The sequence below is a fragment of the Strix aluco genome, chromosome 1 (assembly GCF_031877795.1).
Source record: "Strix aluco isolate bStrAlu1 chromosome 1, bStrAlu1.hap1, whole genome shotgun sequence".
NCBI classification, from domain to species: Eukaryota; Metazoa; Chordata; class Aves; order Strigiformes; family Strigidae; genus Strix; species Strix aluco.
The window spans coordinates 105,097,453-105,112,050 of record NC_133931.1 but is presented as its reverse complement, the minus strand read 5'-3'; the positions used below and the strand labels follow the sequence as shown (position 1 = coordinate 105,112,050).

At 37.4% G+C, this 14,598-nt stretch overlaps 1 protein-coding gene across 1 annotated transcript; it reads left to right on the top strand.

The window, feature by feature from the left end:
• Positions 1 to 184: 184 nt before the first annotated feature.
• TRIP13 (thyroid hormone receptor interactor 13) lies at positions 185 to 14,344 on the top strand. The gene is made up of 14 exons (XM_074830145.1): positions 185 to 293; positions 523 to 625; positions 2,161 to 2,326; positions 2,625 to 2,754; positions 4,011 to 4,066; positions 6,066 to 6,156; positions 7,653 to 7,725; positions 8,732 to 8,795; positions 9,056 to 9,142; positions 9,956 to 10,062; positions 10,824 to 10,977; positions 11,152 to 11,264; positions 12,468 to 12,537; positions 13,091 to 14,344. The coding sequence occupies exons 2-14, from the start codon at positions 534 to 536 to the stop codon at positions 13,184 to 13,186; spliced, it is 1,299 nt and encodes a 432-aa protein (XP_074686246.1). The 5' UTR covers positions 185 to 293; positions 523 to 533; the 3' UTR covers positions 13,187 to 14,344.
• The last annotated feature ends 254 nt before the right edge of the window (positions 14,345 to 14,598 follow it).

Genomic DNA, 14,598 nt, shown 5'->3' with positions numbered 1-14,598 from the left:
CCTTCCGCCTGCCGCGGAGGAAGATCCAGGTCAAGGGGGAGGGCCGGGCCGCGGCGCGCCAGCCCGCCTTTTACAAAAAGAAGGCGGCGTCGGCGTCCTGGTGTGCCAGGCTCTCCCCGCGATCGAGCGGGGTTTCTCCCACGCGCTGTGCGGCGGAGGCGCAGCCCTCGCAGCACTCGGGGTGGTGAGGGGACGGAGGAGCCGCCCGGCCCTTCCGCTCCGCGGGTGGACCTGTGTCTCGTCCCCCCGCTCCGGCCGCACCGCACCGCGCTCGGGGCCGTGTCCGGCGTGAGGTGATTCCTCGTCCCCGCCGCGGGGGAGGGGTGGGCCGTGCCGCCCGTGCGTGTGACTGGGCTGGCGACGCGTCCCCTGGTTGTCGTCGCCATCTCCGGAGGGAGGGAAGGAGGGAGGGGGAGCAGCGCCGTTTCCCGCCGTGGGCGGCGGCGCGTGGACGGGGCGCGGGGTCTCCTGTCGTGCTGGTGGCTGCAGGCCCCCCCCTCCTTGGTATCGCTTTCCCCCTAGGAGCGGGAAGGATGGATGAAGCCGCGGGGGACTTGAAGCAAGCGCTCCCCAGCGTGTGGGACAGCGTTCAGATACACGTGGAGGTTCATCAGAAATCAAGCAGGTCTCTCTGAGCCGAGCTTTGCTTGCCGCGACTTGGTCTGTTGCCTTTTGTCCTGGCGCACCCTGCTCTGCCCTCTCAGTGCTCCCCCACGAGTTTCCACACAGGCGCCTCTTCCTAAGGTTGAACAAACCCGTTTCTCTCAGTTTTTCCTTGTGCATCACATCGTCCTGTCTCATAATCAAGTTGGCGGCCGTATTCTGGACTTGTTCCAGTATGTCATTGTCTTTGGTACAGCAGAGCCCAAAACTGCACACAGTGGTCCAGATGTGGTCTCTCAAACAGCCAGTAGACAGAAAGAATCATTTTTGCTGATGTTAGCACAGTCTAAAATAAGGTTGGCCTTATTTGTAGCAGGGACACACTGCTGACTCATTGCCAACTTGTCCACCGTACCCTTGGGTCCTTTTTTTACAAAGCTGCTTTTCATCCAGTTGGCCTCTGGTCTCTACTGTTGTCTGGGCAGTAGATGAAGAGACGGAAGTTCGCGTTTACCTTTGCTAACTTCAGGAGATTCCTGTCAAATCGTATCTCCAGCCTGTAGAGGTCCCTCTGAATGGCAGCCCTGCTCTCTAGTATACTGACAGCTCTCCCTGCTTTGGTGTTATCTATAAACTTGCAGCAGTTGGTTTCCATCCCATTGTCCAGGGTGTAAATTAAGATGTAAATACAGCGCTGGTCCCAATATTGACAGGACCACCCCACCTTTCCCCTGTTTTACTCACAGCTCTGCTTAGTCTTTGTACTACTAATCACAACCCTTTGAGCTGGCCAGTCCAGCTGCCTTGTCCATTTATCCAGTCCTTATCTTACCAATTTAGCTATCTAGGTACTATGGGAAACTGTGACCAAGGTGTTGCTAAAGTCAAGGTGTAAAATATTCACTGCTCTCTTTTTGTCAGACATAAAAGACAAGGAACTGGGAGTTTGCACTGGGAATGCATCACTGAAGTTAAAGCCTTTCTGAAACCTTAAAATGGTATTCCTTTTCCTGTAGTTTTTGTCTTTTCTACTGGAATTCTCCTTATAGCATGTCCCCATCCTGAGGTATCGGCTGTCCTCAGGCATGAAAGCACAATAGAGCTTCCAAGCTAAGTGTACCAAATTCAGTCTAGTGGCTTGGCTGTGAGTTTTTCTGTTTTTCCTAGTGAAACACAGTCAGATTGCATAACTGATTTCCATTCTTGAAATTTATCTCTCTTTCCATGTCCCCTGATACGACTGCAAACAGAGCAAATAGTATTTTTTGTCTTGTGTCTTTTAATGCACAAAAACAAGTATCACACTTGTTGCTTTTGCAAACAAACTGAATTTGATAGGGTTTTTCCCCACAGAATGTTACGGCAGGAGTTGAGTGGGTTTGGGGGATTTTGTGTGCATTGTTTTTGGGGGGATGGTTTGTTTGTTGGTTTGGGGGATTTTTTTGTGAGATGGAAGCTGTTTTCCATGTAGACTTAGTGTATGAAGTAAAGCACTCTGATATTAGTTCATACTTCCTTGTAAATATGCCATCAATAATGCTGTTTCTTTCTTGTTAGCACGGCCAAGAAAGAAGATATCAGGAGGAGTGTCTTAAAGCTGCTGAACAGACATAATGTGGTGTTTGGTGATTACAAGTGGACAGAGTTTGATGATGATTTCCTTAACAGCAACGTGCAGTCAGTGTCTATTGTGGATACAGAGCTGAAACTGAAAGACAGACAGGTATTCGCAGTGACAACGTACAGCTCTGTTCATATGCATGTGAATTAGTTGTAGGTAGACTAGTGATAGCCTAAGGACATAAGCAGGGGAAGGTCTGTGGGATGATGTAATATCTTTTATTAGGCTGTCTGGTATAACCAGGAAAAGGTGAATACATTTCTGGGCCTACACCCCTTTGTAAGGTCTGAAACAGAAGTATTAGTCTTCAAAGATGAATGCCAGCTGAAAACTAACTTTCTTATAATTAGCTTTGAATGAGGAATGTGATATATTAAAGGTCTTTTTATGTCCATTTTAGCCTATTGACTTGAGCAAAACCAGTCTTTCTCTTCATATTTTTCATCTGAACGAAGAAGGACCAAGATCTGAAAACCTGGAAGAAGAGAATGAGGATATCATCGCAGCTAACCACTGGGTGCTACCAGCAGGTACCCATGTGATATTTCTGGAAGGTCTAGAGCAATTACAATGAAAGAAAATCTTGAAAAGCCTAAAGGTGTTTACAGGGTTATCTGTTAAAGGTATTATTTGTATATATTGTTTAACTTCATCCTTTGTCAATGGAACCAATAGATTTGGACTTTCTGTATCATTTTGACTGAACTACTACAGGTGATTCCACCACATGTCATTTATTTCTGTAATACCTGTGGATGAGTGGAAGTAACTGGTCTTGTGGAATAAAATGTATAGTCGTAATCAGAAGCATGCAAATTTTTAACCCTACAAGCTGCATTCCAGATTTTTATTTGGAGATCCACAAGAAACTCATCCATTCAAACATTCATTTTCCAGAGCCCACTGCTGGCTTCCAACCCCCAAGACAGTGCTGCTCTTGTATTTCAAACAAACAAACAAACTAGAGATTTAGAGTCCTCAGAGTGTCCTCTGAAAAGAAGAATAAGGCTTTGCTCTGCAATAGAGTGTGGCTTGCCTGTTACTATCTTGTGCTTGGAGAAGTTAGATTCTGCACCTGGAAGAAGTACAGGTGTGAGCTTAAGCTCAAAGAGACAGTGATTCTGAGATGTTTCTTGCTCTTTCCAGGTTGTCAAAAGCCTATCCATTACAATTGTTCTCCTTGGGAAGAATTCAGTCTGATACCTTGACATTATTCCCATATTATTGTAGTTTATAATTGTTCAGTCTTTTTTGTTTTCTTTGCTGAAAGCTAGACGCTAACTGCTAGAAATGATTGATACCCAAATCACACCTTTAATTTTTTATGCATTATTCAGCTATGTGCTTTTTTTGGTCTTGTACGTGTTGATGTTAAAGTAAAATCCAAAGCCCTTGAATGATAAAATCGGACTTAGAACTCTCTCCTCCCACCCCAACTTTTCATAGCTCTTTATCTTGGGGAAGTGTAGGTCCATCCCCTATTGAGGGTGGAAAGAATGATGTTTTTTCTTTCATGTTAAGAAATTAAGAAGATTAATTTCTCCTCACAATTATTTGAGGAAACAGAAGTTGTGAAACTGCTGAATTTGTCTGTTAGAAAGTGGTGTTTACATTTTGAGAAAAATAACATGTTTTTTTCCATATATTTTATTTGCTGTCATAAATCTGTTCTTAATCTTTAATTGTAGTTGAGAATAACTTGAAAACTTCTTTGTGCTGCAATGGTAGATTACAAATTGCCAGATTGATTTATCCTAAACAGGTATATAATATATTGCTTTTGCAGCTGAATTCCATGGCCTTTGGGAAAGTCTTATATATGACACTGAAGTAAAATCACATGTAAGTTGAAAGTGAATAACAATTAAAATTGCTTGAGGTGCTTGAGTTGAAATGTAGGCTGTTTGAAGTTTGCTGCATCCCATGGAGAAGTTACTCGGAAATCACCAGCTCAACAAAGAGTTCTGGTGTCTGCTTATTACACTTCTGTATTTTGAAGGGTAGTATAGTCTTAGCCATTTTGCAAAGCTTATATTGTTAAAATTGCTATATAATTTTTGGTAGTTACATACGTCTCTGATGTACACTTAAAAAAGAAGGCAGAGCTGAGATATGAGCTGAGCTATCTGTATCAATGTGTACTACTGTGAAGTCAGCTTTGCAAGAAAACTTTTCTTATGAAACTGCGTTCAGTGATGCTCATGCCACAAATGATAAATAATTTCTTCATATGCATTGGTTTATTTTACAGAAATCAGAAGTTTAACAGTTGGAGGTGGCATTTTGGTAGCAACTTAAAACTTCTCAAATGATTTTCACTTTTGCTTTAGACATATTCATCAGCCTGCGTGAGGAAAACAATGTTCTGTAGAACAGAGTAGAAATTCACTTTATTAAAATACTGCATCATGTTTTAAGGCTTATTAATTGCATGTTTTTCTAGAAGGGGAGAAAAAAATTGGTGGGAACAAAAACTTCAAAGAGGCTTAGAAAAAATGTACACAGCATTCTTTCAATTCAGCTGCTCTTATGACAGCACTCATTAAGATGTTTATCGTGCTTGTTAAAAAAAAAACTTCTACCTGAAGTTTTTGGACACAAATAACTAATTCATTAGCTTGTTTATAATACCATAGCTACAGTATTCTCACTCAAGTCTTTATAACCACCTATAGTAAAGCAAAACATTCCAGTGATTGTACTTCTTCATTTATAAGGTAAACATCAATTAACACATTAATGTTTGTCTAATTTATGTAACTGTTTTCCAAATCATCTGTGAAATGACAAGTCTATTTAATTAGACTTACTGCTGTACTAAATAACAGCAACTTGGTCACTGTTCACTCTAAGTGTATGTTGGTAGAAAGAAGCGGTAGCTTTTAATGACTAAAACTGGAACTACTTAGCTGCTGTAAAAGTAATTATGATGAATGTTCATTCTTTAATCCGTGGAACTGGCTGGGTACAGTTGGATCCTACAGACTGAAATGGTTGCTGTGAATTTTCAAAATAGTACAGTGTCAATATAATATTGAAAAACATGCTGGGTGAAGTTCAGGTTTTTTTGCTGTTGCATAATTGCTCCATCTTGGACATGAGATACTACAGAAATACTGTTGTATTGTCTTATTAACACAAATGGATCAAAAGCACATTACAGGTACCAGCAACAGAAAATTATATGCTATCACGTGTTATTATAGGTGAAAATCACCGTAGGTTCACACCTGAGGTTCATATTAATTTTGTTGAAAGAGTTCTCTACTTCCTAATTCTAGATAATTCTAAAATGAAGTCATTATTTTTAGAAGCAAGCATTCAAGGAAGTACCTGCAACTTCCCTTATTTGGTAGGATATGTAATCTACAAATTTCTTACAGTAGCTTCATTCCTTACAAATGCTTCAGTAGAAAGGAACTAATATGTGACAGGTGGGTTGACTACATCAAACCAAACAGATGTATTGCTGTATAACATTTAAACAGGACCTGGACTTTGACTGGACTTGGGCAGCTTGTGTTTTAAAGCCACACTATAAATGGGACAATGGAAAATAAAAATAATTTCACTTCCTTAAAGCATTTCATTTGTTCACGTGCAAGTTCTGGAACTCCATTTGGGTCCAGTGCATGCTATTGTTTTTCTTGAGGGCAGGAAGAAAATTAATTTCCAACTTTCGCAGAAAGAAAATTTGCCTATGACTAAAATACGTGAGCCCAATTTTTGTGTGTGTGTGTGTGTTAAGAGTACATAATAGACATAATTAGGAGATTGCTTCTATTTTTAATTGTATTTGCTGATATACCTCTAAATTGTGTTCTCTTTTTCTTCTCTTCAGTTACTTGATTATGTGACAACGACATTACTATTTTCTGACAAAAATGTTGACAGCAACCTGATATCATGGAACAGAGTTGTTTTGCTGCATGGTAAAAATTATCTGTCTTAAACCAAGTAGATTCATTGGCCATCTTTTTATACTTTCCTTCTGGAAAAACTTATATTGCACTTCTGTGTAGTGAAATTAGATGATCCAAAAGCAGCAGAGAAGTACTCTCTGTATACTACATGTTTAGATGAAATGTAATGTCAGAATCAAATCAATGTTCACATGTATTATGTTTTGCAGGAATTTAAATTCTAAAATTTATAATGGAGTGACAATAGGTTTTTTTAATTTATTTTAATTTTTAAGTGATAATATTTTTCTTTTTGTATAAAGTGCAAAAATAATGCCGATACTGAGGACATTAGGAACCATATATTAGTTACAGTTCTATCAAGGTATGAAAAAATTTGTTAGTTATGGCTTTGTAAAAACTTTCAAGAGAACTGGGAGATCAATCTGTGCTGTGTTGTTAAGACCGTGTGTTCTGTTGTCAAGTATGAAGGCAGTATTCTTGCTAATTTAGTTATTACTATTTCAGTGGAGCTGTAATCTTCAGTCAGTCATAGCTTACTGTGGAGGTTATACTGTAAATGAGATTAACATCAACTGAATCTATTTTCTTGCAAAATGCAGCTTTCTATTAATTACAATTTTGTCATCAAGACTGATATTCAAAAATAAAAGGGCATAGTGGAAATGTTTATTATGAGTGATGATTATACTTAAGTTATAACTATTTATCAGTTTAGAAGCTGCATGATGTTTTTTGTTTGGAAAACAATTTATTTCAGACTGTTAGATATAGGATAGATATATTTAATTTTCGTAATGAGCTCTTTGTTGAGATCACAAAGACGTTAATACTGGGAAACCTACAACTGTTGTAGTGCAAAATACATTTATGCTATAATGGCAGTACTGGCTGTGAATGAAAGTACTGTCATCTGGGTGATGTTTAGCACCCACACATCAACTTCCATATGTTCATACTCTGTTTAACTATGCTTGTACTTGTCCATTTAGAGAAAGTCTGTGTGGCTCTACCATAGGGTGGCAAGCCAGATCCAAAAGGTTTGTCCCAGAGGAGACTTCCTAAAATGCTCTGGAGTGCCCCAAGAGGTTTCTGGGAAAGTGGACAGCTGATCAAACTAGGCAGGATGTGTTTCTATTTTGTGTGTTTCAGGAAGATACAAGTTTAGGCGTAGCACTGATTTTTGAGAATGCTAATAAACGCAAGCCCTGCTAGGGTGATACACTTTGCTTCTGCAGCTGTTGAGTATTTTAACTTTATGGTGTCTACATACAAACTATTACACTTAACTGTATTAATAAGTGAAAATTATAGAAATTCAGAACTCAGCTCTAGGACTATAGAGGAGTAAGCAACCTTCTCAAAATACTCTGGTGTTCACAATCGTTGTCTGCTTTTATTCTACAATTAGTGCTGTAATGAAGTACAATAGTTACCAAGATGTTACGTGTCATTAACAATCTGATGCAGATTTTGTGTAAGATATGGATTTGATTTCAAACCAGGCCCTCCTGGAACTGGTAAAACCTCTCTCTGTAAAGCACTGGCTCAGAAGCTGACAATTCGACTGTCATACAGGTGATCATTTTTGGAAATTTTTCACTTTAGTTTACTGTTCCTAATTGCTCTTTTTCGGTAGCCCAAAGATATTTAATGTTTGATTTCAAGTAACTGGTGCCAAATGCTAATGTTCGTAGTTCTTTTACAGTGCACCTGGCTAGCAATAAAATTGATCTGATAGAGAGACTGCTTAGGATATTTTAATGCCTTTTAAAATGTGTAATTAGTTGTGCTCAGGTATGTAAAACAAATTCCATTGGCGACTTAGTCATTTTTTTGTGCTCACATTGTGCATCAGTGAATATTAAAGGACAAAGGATCACAGAGTATCGAGCCTGCTATTTGTATCTTCATGTCTAAGAAAGCCTGTTTTTAATAGATAGTGATTTTGTAACCGATTTGTTTTGTCCTTGGATTCTCTGAATGCCACAGTCTGTAGAGATCAGTCTGTGTATCAGACAAGTAGTAAGAGTTAGCCTGAAGCTTCGTAGCAACTTAAAAAAATTATATTAAAAAATATATAAAAAATATATTTTAAAAAATGTTATATAAAATGCTAGGTGTAACATAAATAATGTGTAATTATTGTAGCAATCTGACTCTAGCCCAAGCTGAATTTATGACAAACATGGTCTATATAATGTGTGGTTGAGATACTTTGTCCTAAGGATATCCATGCAGAGCCAAGTAAATAAGCTTCTGCTTTTATATGTGTTCTTGCTATACTGAACAAAATCTTCCACAAACAGAAGAATGAGGCCATTAGAATGGTAACTGTTACTTAAACTATATTTAAATAGAACCTGTTCTAATGAAGGAGTTTGGATAGCAATTTAATATCAAGAATTCTAGTGAGACACATTTCTGGAAATGACAGTTAAACTCAAAATAGGTATTATGTTTTGAAGAGTAAGTAATTTAAAGTGTTAATTCACAGAATTCCAGTGTTGAAATGGAAGGAATGAGACTTATGGAAGTTAGTGATATCACTGAGTTCATACTTCTTTTCCTCTTCATACTTTAGGTACAGGTATGGACAGTTCATTGAGATAAACAGCCATAGCCTTTTCTCTAAATGGTTTTCTGAGGTATGTATTGATGTAGCTAATAATGTAGCTAACATAGACTTTGTGTTTTAGAAATTACACTCTTTCTATTGAGCTTGTTTCATAAAATAACTGTGCCCCAAAGATTACTCAGAATAATTAATGTGTTTGAGAACACCAAAATGGAAGCTGTATTAGAAAGTTATTTTAAAAAACAGGTATTTCCATCTTTAAATATGGTAAGGCTTGGAAAGTTGTGTGATAAGGAAATAGTTCAACATGTGCATATGATGTCTTTCTAGAGTGGCAAGCTTGTAACCAAGATGTTCCAGAAGATTCAAGAGTTAATTGATGACAAAGATGCTCTTGTATTTGTACTGATTGATGAGGTATGATTCTAATAGCATTGAGGTACATAAAATTTAGCAGAAAGTAAATTGATGGGCGGAAACTGTGATAATGCTCATTTCTAAAGAACAATAAAAGCATATTTATGCTTTTTTGTAAGTTACATAACTTTGTGCAGAAGAATGAATTTTAATCTTGACTACTGCAGATTTAAGAGATTTGGGAGGAACACAGTATGATTTAGCAGGCAAATTCCAGCTGAAAATGAAGCAAAACATTTCTTGGTGGAACTTCCCTTGCTGATGTGTGTTTACAAGTGGAGCATTGTTTTAAACATCAGAGTAGCCTAGATTTGTACTAATTGTGCTCTTACGTATGTTGAAAAGCTCTAGAAAGCACTTACGGTGCAGTTCATTGTCTAGATTCTCTTCAGACTTGCATACAAAAGCAACTTAGTAAGTGTGTACCTTATTAACTTGGTTATACTGGAGTTCCTATGGGGAAGCTCATTCTAAATTCAATGTATTCGTTATTCTGTTGTGTGTCATCCCCCCACCCCACCCCCCAAATTTAATTAAAATGCCTCCATTCTGCTGTCTAAACAGGTATTTCACTCACTACGCTTTGCTTCCTTGACATCCTTTTCTCTCTCCCAGTAAATTCCTACTAAAAAAAAGATTTTGAAGATGATAGTTTACATGCCAGACACAGGGATCTGAAGGTGTATTGTCTGGGTTCTTGCTGCCAGCACTCCAAATGTGTAATCTTTCAAGGGAGTTTTTTTGGTGTTTTGGTGGTATTTTTGTGTGTGTTGTTTTTTTGTTTGTTTGTTGAGTTGGTTTGGTTTCTTGTAGGTAGAAAGCCTCACAGCAGCCCGCAGTGCCTTCAAGGCAGGCACAGAGCCTTCAGATGCTATTCGTGTGGTGAATGCTGTACTGACACAAATAGATCAGATTAAAAGGTAAACTCACATTATTGCAACAGCAATCCAAAGCAGACTTGCACAACACGTGGCTGAGAAGCAATTGTTAATGATGCTTGGTCCACGTTGCGTGCTGGATTTAGTGTTGTATATCATCTCTTGTTTTATTCCTGCCACTTCCTTTTTTGGGTATACTTGGCTTTGTTCACAGAAAGAAAGGTGCCCTGGTATTTGGCCCTGTCTTGCAGATAATTAAAATTGACTTATCCATACATAAAAGTTCACAGGTTTCATCCAGAAATAGCTATGGTTAAGAATGTTCTTTCAACATTTCTTAGAGCAAGATGTTACTTCTCTTTTAAGCCCACTCTAACGTCATCCACAGTTAGAATGTGTCACATTGCCAGTTAGTTAAACTATATATTGTCTACTGCATTCAAATGGAAAACATGTAGATTAAAGGTTCAAATTTACAAGTCTTCTTTTCATAATCTTTTTTTGGTGGCAGAAACTATGCCTGTAGGCTCTAGATAGTTAACGTATATCACTTCTAAAATAGGGTTGGAGAAACTATGGACACTTGAGAAACAGCTGAAGGGAAGAGACTATGCATTGAAATAGATTGGTGATTACTGGCCAAGAGCTTCAGATCATTTAATGTAATTGCTGGCTGACAAGAGTGATGTGACTGCTTGTTGCGTGAAATGGCTTGAGTCTTAAGAAGGAAGGTATCGGTTTGCCAAACACAAAAGGAGATAATTCTTGTACATGTGACCTAAAAATCTGCTTTTATCTTGAAGGTATCCCAATGTAGTTATCCTGACCACTTCAAATATTACGGAGAAAATTGACATGGCCTTTGTAGACAGGGCTGACATAAAACAATACATTGGACCTCCATCCCCTGCAGCAATATTTAAAATATATCTTTCTTGCTTGGAAGAACTGATGAAGGTAATATTTTGAAAGCAAGACTGTAAAACATATTTTAATAAATGACATTTAAATCATACTTTCTAAATAACAAGAATACACAAATTTCCTTCTCTTATTTCCACTCTTACTGTAGAATTTAATTTTGAATGTATTTAAGTTTTTCATGCAACAGTGTATAACTCTTCTTTCTAGTGTCAAATTATATATCCTCGGCAGCAGCTCCTGACACTCAGAGAGCTAGAGATGATAGGCTTTGTAGAAAATAATGTGTCAAGGTTAAGCCTGGTACTAAAAGAAATCTCAAGGTAAGATTCTGAAATTCTACATTTTTATATATATATATTTTTTTTATATATATATACATAATGAGTTGTGGAATGATGTCTAAAACTAACTGAATTTCATAACGGCTAGAGTTCTGAAACATCTCAATTTTTTTCTGTTAGTGTTAGTACAAAACCTTTCAGCAGACAAAAAGTAGAAGCGATCAGGATTGGCCAACATTTCTTGGTCTCAGATCTCGCTTGTCTTAGTAATGCTTCTGGTTTCTGCTCTGTCCTTTGAAGTCCTCTTGACAAATTGCTGGCTGGATTAGTGAGATGCCTTAGATTTCAGTGGATATTGTGAATTGTAATGCAGTTTAGCGGAAATAACACTGATCTTAGTTCCTGCTGAGAAAGTGTCTTGGAATGCCTTGCAATCTCCTAAGTCAGTTTTTAGCATTGAGATATAAGTGGATGGAAGCAAAGGGGAAAGAAGTGAAGTGTAAATGGAGAGTGTTATGATTTGCTGAGTATGCCAGTGGAGCACATAGTCTTTCACAGCAGCATACAATTCTTGAAACAATAAAAATGATACTTATAATATCGAGCAATATTTTTTTCCAAAGTGCTGGTCCCTATGGAACAAAATAAAATAACATTCATAAAGTCAGGAAAGTGTGTTTTCCTTCTGTTCCTGAAGTATGCAATCTTAACCAGTGAGGAGTGGAGTAAAAGTAAGGGAGTTTTCCCTCGCATAGAGGTTTGGGTTCTACATAGACAGTGGTGCTCAGAGAAGAGGGAAACATATATCGAGTAGGTGAGGTAAAGGAAACTGTGTGTAAATGGTGGGAAGAAGGAGAAAAGCTGTAGCCGGGACGTCCAGCCTTAAAAACAGATTTGTCAAGTCCTTCCAAGTGTGGTTATGTCTGTACCATACCGTTTCAGTGTAGGCATTCCCCCAAATTCACGCGATGCAGCACAGTAATGTGAAGGGCGTGATGTCACCCTCGGCAGGCAGATGTGACTGTGCTATTTCTGTACCCTTGCTTGCTTTTCTGTACTGTATAGCCTCCCATAGGCTGAAGTTGTTCACTTCCTGCTTCTGCTAAAAGTGCTGCAAGTGACCTGCTGAATTGTGATTTGAGGTTTTTTTAGAGCAACTTATGAGAGAAACACAGAAAAAGATCTTCTTTTAAGAGTGGATATTTAGCATTGAAGCAGCATTTGTCTCTGTTTTACTTATAGAAGAAGTGATGGTCTTAGTGGCCGGGTCCTGAGAAAACTTCCTTTCCTAGCACATGCACTTTATATTCAAGTAAGTTGTTTCTATTCATTATAGCTTGGTTTGGTTTTGAGACAGGTGGGAAGATATTTGGACACTGCCTGAAGTAAAAGATTGCGTCTAAACCCCCCTTATAATCTAAATTACACTGGTTTTGCAGCTTTGTATACTGAAATGATTTTGTGCTGCCCATAATTTAAAATGAGACTGAAGAAGACGGGTAGGGTTGACCTGTCCAACAGCATCCTACTTTTAATTAAATGTTGTGATAGAACATTGATATTGATTCTCTGATAATCTCTTGCTGAACGAAAACCCTCTGCCACTTTATAAATAGTTTGTTAAAAACCTTTTTTGAAGCAAATCCACAGTAATAGTGATTGACTCAAGATTTTTCATAGCTTGACTTTGACTTTATTATGCTAGCTGTTTTAAAATAAGCCTGCAGGTTTGTGGTTTGTAGCATTTTGAAAATTTTGTAACATGGAAGTTAAGTATTTCTCTTTCAAATACAGTGATTTGTATGTAAAATATTATGTATGCCTATTGCTGTAGCACGTCTAACAAAATATTTTCTTATTTTCAGTCCCCCAGTGTTACAATGACAACGTTTCTTCAGGCTCTTTCACTTGCAGTAGACAAACAATTTGAAGAAAGAAAGAAACTTGCAGACTGTGTGTGATACTCTACTCTTTTATAGTTATCTGTATTGTTAACACTGAAAACCATATATGTTTCATACAAACTGTGCAACTTCCGTGCATCTGTAAAATAGATTGTCACCTTAAAAAACCTGGAATGCTTAATCTAGTTTTTCAAAACATTCATTAATAAACAATTAAGAAATTTTACAGCATATTTTTCAAAAGCTTTATTTCAAATGCTAGTAAGATTGTAAAATACTCTTGCTAAAAGTCAGTTTTCATCTTTTGCAGTTATTAAAAGTGGTCAGACTTCCATTCCTTGTTTCTTAATCACTACATTTCTATCCATGCATCAGTTTGTATACTTCTGATTTCTTTTATATTTCTAATAGCAATAGAAATTCAGTCTTTGGATCTGATACTTCTGCGACAAATGCAGTATTAGTTATGGCTTCTGAAATAACAAGCAGGAAACTGAAGGATTTGAAGTGCTCAGTGATGGCCCAGACCTTTTACACTGACATCTCTTTGTCTTGAAGTTTAATATCAAGTATTACTTTTTTAAATTATGGCAGATTCAAAAGTTTAAAATCAAGAGATCATTTAATTGTATTTGGTAATACTACTCTTGTGTCGTTGCAAGGACATGAACCAGAGTGGACCATGTTTTCTCACTGTAGAGTAACTACAGTGTGTAAGAAAGGTTCTTTAAAATGCATGAAGTTTGGTTTGGTTTTGTTCTATAAACATGACATAAAAGTTACATCTGTGGAGAAAAGTATTTTGTAGTACAAAAGCCAGGAAATGTATGCATCCAGTTCCTAAAGAAACAGAGTCAACTTTTATATGGTAATTACATATCCTATATAATATTGGTTAAAAAACTGTCAACTTTTCTTTTTCTTTTGTATTTACAAGTATTTTATCTGCAGTCAGTTGAAAGAAAGAAATGTTAAGGGAGTTTCCAGATTAGAACTTTAATTTTTCTTAAATGAAGATAAAATAGTGAGATTTATGTTGATGATATCCAGTTAATGAATGCCTCCTAGCTGTTGGTACTGGAAATACTTTAATGATAGTGCATTTTGTTACTTCCTTGTCTGTATCTTTTAAATCAATGTTACACTATACATTCATGAGATGAAAGATTTTTATTGATGAACACTATAAACTGTGCATTAAAAAATCACACAGAACTTGTTAAGTGCTAGTAAATTTCTATTATGGCATCTATATTTATGTAAAGAGAGCGTCTTTGATAAGCCTAAGTGCTGTTCATTATATTACTTTTGAAAGTAACTTATTAAATTTATTTCCTATCCATCCCCTCAAAAAAGAAGGGGTGTAAACAGGAGAAGATTGTACCAAGTTCAGTCATTTGCAATTGTGTACTCTAATTTTCCAACACTCATCGTTTTGGAAATACTGGTACTCAGAAGAAACTTCCATA

What these genes read in the sequence shown, in the direction of transcription:
- TRIP13 (XM_074830145.1), top strand. Translation starts at nt 534, where the DNA reads ATGGATGAAGCCGCGGGGGACTTGAAGCAAGCGCTCCCCAGCGTGTGG. An exon ending in CCACTGGGTGCTACCAGCAG is followed by an intron (nt 2,755 to 4,010) that starts GTACCCATGTGA and finishes TTGCTTTTGCAG; the next exon opens with CTGAATTCCATGGCCTTTGG. An exon ending in GCTTGGAAGAACTGATGAAG is followed by an intron (nt 10,978 to 11,151) that starts GTAATATTTTGA and finishes TCTTCTTTCTAG; the next exon opens with TGTCAAATTATATATCCTCG.